We start from the raw sequence: 13,886 nt of genomic DNA, 5'->3' as shown, positions 1-13,886 counted from the left end.
AATTTAAATTGAGATGCAAGATCCAAACAAATGACAGAATATAAATAGTAGATATTTTCACATGTTAAAATCATAAAACATATGAATTGCTTAAAATAATGATATTGTTGTACTCGTTTTATAATAAAGAATTAATAGTGGACAGAAAAACCTTGCAGTGCCAAGAAATACGTTGAATTACACGCATTACGCATCGGCTGTAATGTATTTTGTGTGCAGTTTCTACATTTTTATTTACGAAATGTATTTACGGTTTACGAAATCAATTCCCAAATAACTCCCAAATGTGTCTTTCGCATCTTTTCTTCCCACATTTGACTGTAAAGATTTCTACAGTGTTTTATTGTTCTTGTCTCTCTTACTCTTTTTATAGTACTCTTTATGTAATGAGCCCCTCATCGAGCTCTCAAACCCCGGAGCTAGTGGGTCCATCTTCTACGTTACCCGTGACGACGAGTTCATTATCAAAACTGTACAGCACAAAGAGGCTGAGTTTCTGCAGAAACTGCTTCCTGGTTACTATATGGTGAGTATTCATTAAGTCCTATGTTCTAAGCATTCTAAAGATGCTTCTCTGCTCGCCACAGTTGTTATGAGTGGTTATTTGGGTAACAACAGACCTCAAGCGATCGCTATACAACCACAATAGTCAACCTACAAGCAAGTTGTTGATGGTAGCGCATTAATCAATAAACATCATTTTGCTGCTGTCACACAGAACACCAAACTCACTCAGTTCAATTCACCTTTTGATCTAGTGCTTAAACTGGGAAGTTTACAAACCACTGACGCAAAATCCGTGATAAATCATCATTCCACACTGTAAATGAATGGCCTGTAATAAGCTACAGTCTGCTGTTTAAGTTCTAGCCTCGGCTCTTTTACTGACCAGACTGTATCTAATCACGTGGGAGTTGAATTCTTTGAAGTGAATAAATGGGTGGGTGGCAGCAAAATGACTCACCATGCAGTCTAAACTCTGCAAAGCGAGAAGCTTCTACAGCTCGTCCCGACCCTGGCTTTTTTCCAGAACGTCATTAAGAAGGATTAGCGTGGCCTTGGTACACTGGTGCATCAGTTGAGTGAGGTGTTAACAGCACTGGGGGTACAGAAAGAAGATGGCACAGTCGAGTAGAGCAAGTGATAAGCGTTCTGCTGGAAGCCCTGGATCTCAACTAGAACGTTTCCAAAGTAGATCAAGCACTCAACTGCTTTTTGTGCAATTCTCATTTCCAGTGTTTACAGTTATTTTATATTGGCCCCTAACTATTCTTACTCAATACAGTAGACGCTAGGGGGTGTAACAGTATGCAGAATTCACGGTTCGGTACATTCCTTGTGTTTTAATGTTCAATGTTTTTACAGTTAGGGGGAGAAATGCTAAACAAAAGAGTAATAAAAATTATAGACAGACTGTAGGACTACCATATCAAGTAAAATGTTATATGGCATAAGTCTCTGTTTTTTTCCACAATGGCCCATGTGGCTACAGGCTTTCATTCTATCCCAGCAGGAGCTGCATTCTACTTGTTTAATCAATTCACTTAATCTTCAGTCATCTCCCAGGTGTGCGTTCTGTTTGGCTGGAATGAAAGCCTACAGCCAAACAGGCCCTAGGTGGATAAGACTGTAGACCACAGTGACATAATCAAGTGAGCAGGGCAACACCAAGGCAACAACCTTCTCTGTTCTTCACTTCTCCTTCCTTCTCATTTCTTACGTCCTGTTTCTCATCCTTTACTATTCTTTACTTACCTTAAATCTTTTTGCCCTTTTCTTACATTGTCTGTTCCCCTTCCATTTCCTTGCATTTCTTTGATTTGCTGACTGATCTTTTTGCATACTCTTTCTTTTTTTCTCATGTTTGTCTTTGACCTTTTTCCTTGTCTTCTTATTCATTGTTTTTACCTATTTTTTGTTTGCCTTGCCTCTGTTTCAGAATCTGAACCAGAACCCTCGGACACTTCTACCCAAATTCTTTGGCCTGTACTGCATACAGTCCGGAGGGAAGAACATCCGGATTGTAGTAATGAACAACGTCCTGCCACGCGTCTTCCGTATGCACCTGAAATTTGACCTGAAGGGCTCAACATACAAGCGCAGAGCATCCAAGAAGGAGCGAGATAAATCCAAGCCTACCTTTAAAGACCTAGACTTTATGCAAACCGTTCCTGATGGATTACTGCTAGACACGGATACTTACAATGCCCTGGTCAAGACCCTACAGAGGGATTGCCTGGTTAGTGACTGTCTTTGGGTTTGAATGTGTGTGTGTGTTGGTCTGCATTTCCAGTTTTCACTTCAGTGAAAAATTTGAACAGATTTTACATGTACATCTATTGCTGTTGATTATATTTTAAGCTGAAGATATACTGTAATTGTGTGTGTGTGTGTGTGTGTGTGTGTGTGTGTGTGTGTGTGTAAATGTAGGTGTTAGAAAGCTTTAAGATCATGGACTACAGTCTGCTTCTGGGCGTTCACAATGTGGACCAGGCTAACCGTGAGCAGCAGACAGACGGTTCTCAGGGCAGCAGTGATGAGAAGAAGCCTGCAACCCAGAGAGCACTTTACTCCACAGCAATGGAGTCCATTCAAGGAGGAGCTACCTGTGGAGACTCCATTGACACAGAGGACACGTAAGCATACACTGGAAGAATCGAGCAGGTTTTGGATAGAGATTAATCTTCCCCATCACCCCACAGCTATAAACAGCCCTGAAGCATCTCTGTTGATCGATTTGTTAAGTTTTTGGTACAGTCGTCCCTTGTCTATCGCGGTAGATACGTGCCGAACCCGACCGCGAAAAACTAATATCCACGATAAATGGACGCCACCACAAAAATGTTTTTTTTTTTTTTTATATTGTTCAAGCCATACATCATCCTGCCTTTTTAAACACTCACAGAAAACATTTGCAAGAATATAGCAAGATGAATTTTGTGTCAATTTTTAGAAATATCACATTTTTAGTGAGTACTGTAGTACAGTACAGTATTGTAGCATAGCCTATGCATAGTTTCTCTGCTTGTTTATTGGTTGAAGTGTCCTAAAACATCAAAAAAAGGTACAGATTTAAAGATACACGTCACTGCAATTTTTTATTTTTATTGGCTAAATCTGGCAACGTATGTCTTCGAATCTGCCTTTTTTTTACGTCAGACGACACTGCAACCAATAAATAAGTGGAAACCTATGGTTTATTGTAATGCTTTTTCATGATGACCTGAAATCTGGACCATTCGCGAAAGCAAATAGTTATGTGCCAAATTGAAAAATGTGGGACTGCAAGATTCGAACCGCGATAAATCGAGGGACGACTGTATTACAAGCACAACAATGTAGATTATTAGCTAACTGTTTCTGGTTACAATCTTAGTGTTTTTGGCAAAAAGGGTTGTTTTGATCAGTTAATTAATGAAAGTAGTGATTTTAGATAGTTTGCATGCATTTAATATTCTTTAGGTGTGTTAATACACTTGCCGCATATTTTGAGTCAAAATGCTATTGTTTGTAAATGCCCTTGAGATCATTTTGCACTCGGTCAATGGATACTTAAATGAAAAATAAGAATTGGAACTATTGCATTTGCCTACAATTATTTTTTCATATTCTCTAGAAGAGTGCTAATAGTACTGTAACTTCAGTTTTGTACGATGGTTGAGTATAAGTTTCTAACAACTCACTAACTATAGCTAGTTATTAATATTTTTGCAGAAACATTTCCATAAAAATAGAAAGGAAAAAAACAGTACACAATTGTGTGCAACTATGCAGGAAGGATATTTTTTACAGTCACCATAGAGTAAAAAAAAAAACAGTGGTCCATCCTGAAGGTTGTAGTGTAATTTGTGCTCTAGGTCAGAAAATAGACATTTTAGTCAATATGAGTGCTGTAGTGGAAAATATGTTAAAGGACATTAAGGGTTCGGTTTGCTCACTAATGGGTTTTAGTCAAAGTTGATATAATAAAGAGGAGCTTGGGAATAAGGTAGCAGCATAGACAATGTAATATGAAGGATATAATGGCAATGTGTAACAGACAAGCCATCTGTTTCCATTTTTCTCTCTTTTTGCAGGATGGGGGGAATCCCAGCAGTGAGTGGGAAAGGCGAGAGGCTGCTGCTCTTTATTGGCATTATAGACATTCTACAGTCTTACAGGCATGCCATATTCACTCTCTCCCAGACATTTCCTGTGAATCAAAAATAATGTGAAATGATTCTATGTTGGTGTTTAAAAAGTATCCCATAAGCCACAGTGAGATCATGTTACGTTACAGCATTTAGCCATGAATTTATTTAAAGTGAATTTCAGAAATGATTTAGTAGGCTCCATTAACGTTCAACCATTAAGGTCAACAGGTCAAGATATAAGCCGTATCGGATATTACAGAATTATCAGAATTTGCATGCATTGCCATCATTGATTTAGCTTTGTAAAATTCACCCACCAAACAAAATACATTAAAATAGCATCCATATTGACTTTTTCTGTATGATTACTTAATACATTTTTTCATATCTAAGTCAAATATATAATGCTTACACTATCCCAGTCTTTAGAATTTTAAACATAGTATATATTTTTTTTCTCACGGGGTTTATATAATATAATCTGGTACCGGTTTTTAAGAATAGGGGAGATGTGCAGACCTCCAGTAACTACAGGGGAATAAATTTGATTAGTCACACCATGAAGTTATGGGAAAGAGTAGTGAAAGCCAAGCTGAGGGAAGAGGTGACCATCTGTGAGCAACAGTATGGTTTTATGCCGAGGAAGAGCACCACAGACGCATTGTTTGCTTTGAGAATTTTGATGAAGAAGTAAAGAGAAGGTCAGAAGGAGTTGCATTGTGAGTTTGTGATTTAAAGAAAGCGTACGACAGGGTGCCAAGAGAGGAGTTGTGGTATTGTATGAGGAAGTCAGGTGTGTCAGAGAAGTATGTGAGGGTGGTGCAGGACATGTCTGAGGACAATGTGATAGCAGTGAAGTGTGCAGTAGGAAAGACAGACTGGTTCAAGGTGGAGGTTGGACTGCATCAAGGATCGGCTCTGAGAACTTTCCTGTTTGCAGTGCTAATGGACAGGTTGACAGAGGTTAGACAGGAGTCTCCATGGACTATGATGTTTTGCGGATGATACTGTGATTTGTGGTGAGAGTAGGGAGCAGGTTGAGAAGAGCCTGAAGAGGTGGAGGTACGTGATGGAGAGAAGGGGAATTAAAGTCAGTAGGAGTAAAACAGAGTACATGTGTGTGAATGAGAGGGAGGGCAGTGGAGTGGTGCGGTTGCAGGGAGAAGAGGTGGAGAAGGTGGAGGAGTTCAGGTACCTGGAGTCAACAGTGCAAAGTAATGGAGAGTGTGTTAGAGAAGTAAAGAAAAAGAGTGCAGGCAGGGTGGAGTGGGTGAAGAAGAGTGATAGCAGGAGTGAGATGGTTTGGACATGTACAGAGGAGGGACATGGGGTATATCGGTAGGAGAATGCTGAGGATGGAGCCGCCAGGAAGGAGAAAAAGAGGAAGGCCAAGGAGGAGGTTTATGGATGTGGTGAGGGAAGACATGCAGGTAGTTGGTTTGAAAGAGGCGGATGTAGACGACAGGGGGAATGGAGACGGATGATCCGCTATGGCCTCCCCTAATGGGAGCAGCCGAAAGAAGAAGAAGAAGAAGGTTTATAAAATATAATATATCTTGACATCCATAAGCAGTCCTGTGTGGTTTCATGTCATCTCGTATAAAATCCAGTCTTACATAATCACTGTGAAAGTGAAGGGGAAAAAATATAATCCTATGACTTTGCATTGCTGGATCTGGCTGGTAAGCAGCATTTCAGTAAAACGTGTGTGTTTATCTTTGCAGGCTCATTAAGAAGCTGGAGCACACATGGAAAGCACTGGTCCATGATGGAGTAAGTCTGACAAAAATGAACCCATTTACAGCTCTGAGCATCTGCACTGGCTTATTGCTGTCTGCCATCTAATGCAGATCAAGCAAGTCTTTGTATGTGATGAAGAAAAGGCAGATCCTCTGTTTAATAACGTGTAATAATGTGGATACTTTTACATGAGATTGCTTTCACAGTTATAAGAAAATTTTGAATATGTTTTAGTGCGAAACTTAAAATTGAATTAAAATGTAAAAATCTGTCTATTCTTCCAAACAAGCAGTACTTATTTATTACAATTCACAATAGTTTTAAAATTATAATTGTTTTTCTGAGAAAACCCTTTACATGTTTTGTGTAGAATGCTACATTTTTTTAAGATTTTTAATGTTAAACGTGGTTTGTTAAGGGATACAAAACTATTAATGGTTTGACCTTAATACCTATATAATTACTAAATTTATAATATAAGTTAATGCAGAATAATCAATGCATTGTTAGCCAGAACACCAGTTTTCCAGACAGTGGACACTTCAGTGTTGAATACTGTTGTATTTAAAGACACTCCTGTATACATTTACAGTACATGAAAGCATGATGTATTGTAGCCTGTCCCTGTTTGTCTACTAGCTATGAAGCTAAATTATTAAAACCAGACACCATCTGGATGGCATGGAGCCCTGCCGGGTAATCTCATGTATCCGTTAATAAGAACAAGAGTAGGTCTATGCATAGCTTTGGGATACTGAAGATGGTCCTAAGCACATCTTGGATACAAATCTGTTGGGCCTGGTTTTCTCCATAAGTCTGCAGATAGAATCACTTTCTGGCCTGAATGAGTTTTTCTATTCACTGACCACAATTTCTTCTCTGTTCTTCTGTCGAACTGTCATTTACCTCTCTTGTCTGTCTTTTCCATTATGTCTTTTTTTCCTTGTGTCTGTAGGACACAGTATCAGTGCACAGGCCAAACTTCTATGCTGACCGGTTCTACAAGTTCATGAGTTCTACAGTATTCAAGAAGAGCTCCTGTAAGAACCGCACACACTGCAACTCTGTTTCTAATCCAGTAACATCACACAATTTAGGTACAGTATAGCAAAGTCTTTTTCACAGGGCATATAGCAAACAGCTCAACCTACAGTATATTAATACTACAAAAAAAATACAGTTGAGGTCCAGCTCTTTCTGTATGCAAGTATTCACGAATTGTCAGCATTACATGTAAAAAATTATACATAGAAATAATGAAATATAAAACATTCAAATTTGACAGAAATTTATTCCTTAAGATTAACATTGCATTAATAACATATTTTGAATAATTGGTCTATTAACCGAGGTTCAAATGCTTAGTAATATTGCTTATGTTTGTAGTTTGCTATTAGTTCAAATTCAAATTTCACCTTCCAAAACCAACAACAATTGTGTGTACTTTTTGTTTCTCATTACCCTCAACACGCAAAAGCTGTGTGAGCAATAACTGATACAGACTTCAACCATTCAGTGTTCTTATAGGACACAACCACAGTTCTGTTAAAAATAGAACATCTATGGAAACTCTCATAATGACACGGCCTTCTCTCATTTAATTTGTTAGCACACGTGACCTCAAATGTTTACAACTATTTAAATTGAAACAGGGCAGACATCTGCCACACACTGCCACACTGCCCATCTGCCACACACAGGACAGTGGCTCGTGTGGTCGAGTTATCTCTCCACTGATTCATTTGTTTTTGGTGGGTTTTTTTCTGTATTTGCTGCTTCACCAACCCATTTGGTCCACTGGACAAAGTGCTAAAAGTGTTAATTTTATCCTTTTCTCTGCACTAGCAAAAAATTCTAAGATGTTTCATCTTTTATTCAATCCAGCACTGAAGTCCTCTCCCTCTAAGAAGAGTCGCAGTGCATTGACAGTGCCCAAACATAGTGGCCCTGGGGCAGCCTGGTCAGCCAGTCAACTCCCCTCAGAAAGAGACCACAACATCTATGACCTGAGAGGGGCACGCAGCTTTCCTGTTCTTGAGAATGATGGTAGGTTGCGTAACAGTCTTCAGATAGCGATATGACAAAATGTTAAGAATATTTAAGTATAAATAAATTATATATATAATATATATAAGTATAAATATATCGGCCGGCAGGCAAACATAGTAGTGTATGCTCCGCCCTCCACTCATGAACCGCCACTCGTCTACGTGCGCGCTGCCACATACTGCACATATATACCGTATAGTTTTTACAGTACTGTACTGTAAATTGCACTGATCATTTGTTAAATTATCAACATATTACAGCATACTAACCCATATTGATCACCATTTATGACTCCTGAGTAGGCTAGGCCCTGTCTCGTCTTACGATATTTTCGTTACAATGGTCATCAGAACACATCTTCATAACTACCTGTATTTCTATATATTTCTATATATATATTAAATCTATTCTTTTTTTTCTCTGTTTCCCTCAGGTCTGCATCCATGTACTCCTCCATCATTCGAGGAGGCCACCACAGCCTCGGTGGCTACCACGTTGTCATCCAACACGTCCATATCAATCCCAGAGAGATCTCCCTCTGACACAGCAGAACACCCACGTTACAGGTACACACTCCATCCACTCCACTTTCTTACACAAAACTTCCCAAAAAAAAAAAATTATATATATAAAAGTAATTCTGTTATAATGAACACCATTGTATAAATTGAGGACAGGGCCGTCTGTCTGTTTTTGAAACTTCAGTTGGAAGATTTTAGTTTGTTTTAACGTACACAAGTAATTACACACTATTCTACTTTCAAAATGATAAATGAGGCCAAATAACTGGGTTACTGGTTCTGGTTGCTAGTGGGAACAGCACACAGGGTGTCTTTAGTGTTTCATTGTTGTGCCTAGATTTAAGCATGTTTCACAATTAAACCATTTAAAAACAATTCAAATATAATGTGTCTCTTTTTTTCTTTTTGTCAACCACCTGATTCCTTAGAAGGCAAACTATGACTCTAAAAGAGAGCAATGGAAGGTGCGTTTAAAAACCAGAGCTGAACACTGAGGGATTTTTTAACATCTAAATGTATATTTGTGTAAGTTCTGTTTTGGTTCTTTCAAGGGTGTGTGTCTTTGTGTGTGTTTTTCCTTGTGCTCAGGATGGTTGATGTCCATGAGGAGGACCAGCAGACTATTACAGTGCAGGTGGAGTTTAAGAGAGAGATTGAAGACGAGGAGGAGAAAGAAGAGAAAGTAGAGTTTGGGTTTGAGAAGGAGGCTGTGATCTCCCATACAGCAGCTTTTATAGAGAGCAGGTAAGGACAAAGGCATTACAGCAATCACTGCTTCTGCTTTAAAGCCTTGTCTTGTTTACCATTCGACTTTAAATTCCAAATGTGTCTGGAATTCACAGATTTTTGCTTGAGATTCAGTTCTAGCATTAAGCTCTCTCTCTCTTCCATCTACTCAAATACTGATTTGTTGAACACCCTGCTATTATTTTCTCGATATTGCCAGGGAGAATGTACACAGTACATTTACACAGCATACGTGCTTAGCCATAGGTTTATCCATTAAGGTACAGTGATAATGCAGATATGTGATGTGTTTACTGTGTGGCTTCATGCATGGTTTAAGCAAACATTCTTTATACAGGTAAAGTACTGTAAGTTTTGGCTTTGATTACAACATAGTTACAGCTAATTATCAAGAAATATACCGGGTAAAGCTGTTAGTTTCACCTAGTCATGTGCTTCAAGTCAAGTCAAAAGCTTTTATTTTCATTTCAACCATATATAGCTGATGCATTACACAGTGAAATGAACCAACGTTTCTCCTCAACCCTGGTGCTACATATTTTCACAGAGCACAATTTTGCGATCTGCTTTGTTTCGATTTAATCGTGAAATAATTTCCGGATATCCAGACTCAAACCTGAGTAATATCCTTGCATTCTTCACAGCATAGCATTAGTGGGAGTTCGGTATTTGAGCGATTAAGTTATTGCTCAGTATTCAAATCCACCACTACATGTTACGTGAACTGGGCTAGAATAGCTAGCTAGATCGCCCATCACTTGAACACCAGCATACATTTGCAATGTTGTGGATTGAAACCCGCAATTAAATGATTTAGTTAATCGCCAATGACAGGTAAGTTAGCTGGTTAATTTAGTGCACAGCTTTTTACTGGTCTAAACAGCATGAAAAGCATGATTGGCATGGTTTTGTGGCATTATAGAAATCCCAGAAAGTATATGATTAAAATATTCTAAAATATAGTTTTTTATGTTGTTAACCAATTAAATCATAGGCATTTTTTAAACAAACTTTATTTAAACTCTAAGATATTATCCTATTTTCTTTCTTTATTCTGACCTATATTCATTTCTTGTAATATTAACCACATTCAGACATGACCTGTTGTTACGTTGAGAGTTGGAGTTAGAGGATTGGTTTCAGTAGAGGGGAGGTGAGACACGGGCATATGGTCCTGAGGGGTTTAGTGTGCACTGCTGCTAAAAGCACAATCAGCCATCTGTCTGCAGTCACTTCTCCTGCTGTTAATACACTGCACTGGGAGAAATACAAACTAACTTTATTAACTTCTCCTGCCTTTATCTCATTACCCATTTCCTTTTAATTGAGACTGTGTAAGGCAAAAACAAATACGAGCCCAGCTTAACCTTACATGTAGTTTATTTTTTACTGTAAAATGTACAGTGAGTCAAGACGGGCAAATTGCTGCTGTCAAAGTTTCTAATAACATAATCTTCAGGTTAAACCCTTGTAAATGTAATAGAAATAACATGGTTGACTTTATAACAGCTAAGGTCAGTCGTGCTGAAGTTGTGCGGTGTGTGTCTATGTGTCCTAGTGTGCATGGGGAAGCTGATGTCCTTTGCCTGTCCGAAATCAGAGAGACTGAAATTCTGGATGACATTATCCCAGAGATAGTGGACCATCCACAGACAGCAGATCTCCCTCCACCTGCATCACCACCTGCAACCGTCTCTCTCGAGGATGTCACCCTGGAAACAGGCACCAAGGCAGGAGCATCAGCACCCCCTGAGTCAGGAACTCCGGATACTCTGTCTCTGAGCTCCAAGCTCGGCAGACAGCAGTCTGAGTCCCCCAGCCAGGCATCTGTGGATGAAGAGGTTGTGCCAGTCACCGATATTTATTTTGTAAGTCCTACTTTGTAAATGTGTCGTGTCAAATGCCATTTGCCAGGGTGTGATGTGTTTCCCTTAATAAAAATGTGACCTATAGGAACCTTATCAAATGAAGCCTGTATGCCGCTATTACAAGGCACATATCTACTAGAGGAACCAGGGCTATAGTTACTTTTTAGTTTCAGCTTTAAACTTTTATTATGAGTTAGTTATCACTAGGATGAGCTTCCCTGGACATCACTGATTGGTCGAATCAAAGCATTTACCAGGTTTATTCAAGTCCTTTAATAAAGCTTGTAGCCACAAAGATCATATCCACAAAGCTTTCGGTTTGATTTGTGCATGTAAAAATAGGATGGGGGTGTGTATACTTTTTAATTGATTTTCTATATCTAAATTCTGTAAAGCTGTTTTGTAACAATGCTTGTGCTTGAAAGTGATGGACCTAAAACTTCTGTGGAAATGTGCCTTTTTATATAAAGAGAGAAAAGTAACCAAGTTACATGTTCCACAGAGAAGCAGCTTGGATGATGTAGTGGAACTATAAAGGTAAAACTGTGTGTCAGCATGCGTTAATAATCAAAATACTGAAACAGGCCCTGATTTATTAAAATTCTTATAAAAATTACATTTTTTATTGAAATGGTTTTAAGGGATTGACAAAACAAATTGTTTAATAGTAGGTGCCAAATAGGTAAATAAATATATATATATATATATATATATATATATATATATATATATATATATATATATATATATATATGTCAATGTTCTCAACAAAATAGTAAAGCTGAAATGTTTAGAAAATTACTAAAATAAAAATATTCAAATTATGATAAGATACTAAAACATAATATTATTATGCTTGAAAAAAAACTAATAAAATTAAATAATTTTCCTGCAAATAGTAGAAACAGGCTTTCACAAATATAATACTTATATAAAACTTATATTGATGAAGGATAAGATTAGCTGAATTTATATAAATAAAACACTGACACAATGGACATTCTATTTTACAAATGTAAGAAAGATGTAATCATTCATTGAGCCCTTTTAATATGTTGACACTTTACACTTTTAATAAATCAGGGTAAGGCTGTGTGTGTGTGTGTGTGTGTGTGTGTGTGTGTGTGTGTGTGAGTGTGCGAGAAAGAGGTTTGCTGAAAAAAACTGACACAAAACTGGTTTCATAGTTTTATCTGAGAGACCTACTCCAGCACTCGAACCAATCACAGTCTATCTGTCTTTCTGTTTCCCCCCATCATCAGCAATCTATTTACACAAAATCTGCCACTGTCAACACTATTAGAAGACCCTGATTTCTCCCCAAAGGTTTCACCATCAAATGTTTTTCTTCTTTTTTGACCCTGAAAAAAGGTTTTTTTAGATTAAGCAGCAGCAACACCATTATTAAAGATAAAGTTCAGGTAGTGGAAAAGCTTGACTGATGTAGGTGAAAGGATTTGCTTCTGGGAGTGTTTCACTTTTATCTAGTGAGCAATACAGACTAACAAAGTGCTCCTGTAGTCTGTGATGGATAATAAAATGGAGGATCTCCTTATTATTAACTAGCGCCTTCTGTTTTCTTGCTGTTGCTCACCTGGAAAACAACAACAAAATGCTCTCCACAGACATATGCTAGTGTTTCTGTGGTAAAATTCAGATTTGTTATGGGCGTTTAATTTTTTGGGGGATTTTCATGTTAGCAATTTGATGCCTAAATTTTTTTTATATGAGCTCTCAGATAAAATATGAGGCCTTTGAGACAACTTTTAAATCTCTAGGATTTTCTGAGAGGTGTAGCTGGTGTTAAAGCTCTTCCTTTTTCATACTGATGCCATGTGAGCGTTTGCTGTGTCACGATGTACTGTCAGCCTTGATTGTGTTGGTTTTGCTAAACTATATAAAATGTATGTGTAAATACTGTATATCTGTATAACAATGCACTCAATATTCCATGAAGTTTCTATCACAGGAGTTGAAATCTAATATTTTTTACATGGTGTTTAACATACAAAAACATGTCATGTTGATTATGCTGATTTTTGCTGTGAGGAGATATTTATTTAATGTCTGTGCAAGGGGTCTCCAGTAGCAGTGGTTAGTAACCGTGAGTAAGTTTTCCTCCTTGGGAAAGTCTTCACTTTCTGGTTTGTGACAATCTACATTTTCTTACCTTTTTAATTTAAGAAAGAACAATAAAGAGAGGCTGATGAGGGATCGAATGTATATAAGTTATGATAGAGATTAATGCTGAGTTTGACTTATTTTGGACACATCCTTCATGTCTTGTTAGCAAAAATCTAACAAGCGAACTATAAATATTGATATATATGTTTATCTCAAAACAGCGAACCGCTTCCTTTCATCAGCTTCATTTTTCACTATTCATTTCATTCTTTTGTTTATTATTATCCATTAATCCTGCTAGCGAAACCCCATCCTTTAATCTTTGTGCATTTTTTGTGTTTTAATTTTTGTTCCTGGGCTTTTATTAAAATCTAAAAGCTTTAACTGACATCTTTGAACTTCATTATCTCTTTCTTTCTCTCTTTCTCTCTCTTTTTCTCCCACACCTTTTATTTACTGTTTTCCGTTCCTCTATTTTTCTGTAAAACAACCCACGCCCTGCTTTCCCCTGTCCTCTGTTTTTGCTGTAAACCTCAAACACTCCCATTGTATGCGTGTGGGACCAGTATGCCGAGGGGAGATACTGGGTGTATTCCCCTGTTTCTCATCGACGCAAGCTCAACTCGAGCTACGACGACTTTGTAAGTGAAGTAAAAGCCAGTGAGATTAGCCATAGCTCCAGCAACCAAGCCGTAGCCTCCTTC

At 38.0% G+C, this 13,886-nt stretch overlaps 1 protein-coding gene across 9 annotated transcripts in view; it reads left to right on the top strand.

The window, feature by feature from the left end:
* Positions 1-13,886, top strand: part of pip5k1cb (phosphatidylinositol-4-phosphate 5-kinase, type I, gamma b) — a 37,951-nt gene that overhangs the window by 21,227 nt on the left and 2,838 nt on the right. For 4 of the 9 annotated variants that reach the window (XM_046876018.1, XM_046876017.1, XM_046876021.1 and 1 more), the window contains 12 exons: positions 374-526; positions 1,940-2,239; positions 2,431-2,636; positions 4,077-4,160; positions 5,858-5,906; positions 6,829-6,913; positions 7,758-7,919; positions 8,356-8,488; positions 8,872-8,907; positions 9,032-9,187; positions 10,749-11,058; positions 13,749-13,823. In XM_046876018.1, the coding sequence (XP_046731974.1) occupies positions 374-526; positions 1,940-2,239; positions 2,431-2,636; positions 4,077-4,160; positions 5,858-5,906; positions 6,829-6,913; positions 7,758-7,919; positions 8,356-8,488; positions 8,872-8,907; positions 9,032-9,187; positions 10,749-11,058; positions 13,749-13,823 (1,749 nt within the window). Of the gene's footprint in view, positions 1-373; positions 527-1,939; positions 2,240-2,430; positions 2,637-4,076; positions 4,161-5,857; positions 5,907-6,828; positions 6,914-7,757; positions 7,920-8,355; positions 8,489-8,871; positions 8,908-9,031; positions 9,188-10,748; positions 11,059-11,560; positions 11,596-13,748; positions 13,824-13,886 lie in introns of those variants that run through there. The other 5 variants (XM_046876024.1, XM_046876023.1, XM_046876026.1 and 2 more) reach the window with 3 other exon arrangements.

This window comes from Silurus meridionalis, chromosome 20 (genome assembly GCF_014805685.1).
Source record: "Silurus meridionalis isolate SWU-2019-XX chromosome 20, ASM1480568v1, whole genome shotgun sequence".
In the NCBI taxonomy this organism is placed as follows: Eukaryota; Metazoa; Chordata; class Actinopteri; order Siluriformes; family Siluridae; genus Silurus; species Silurus meridionalis.
The sequence above is the reverse complement of the archived record's forward strand: the minus strand, read 5'-3'. Positions and strand labels throughout refer to the sequence as shown.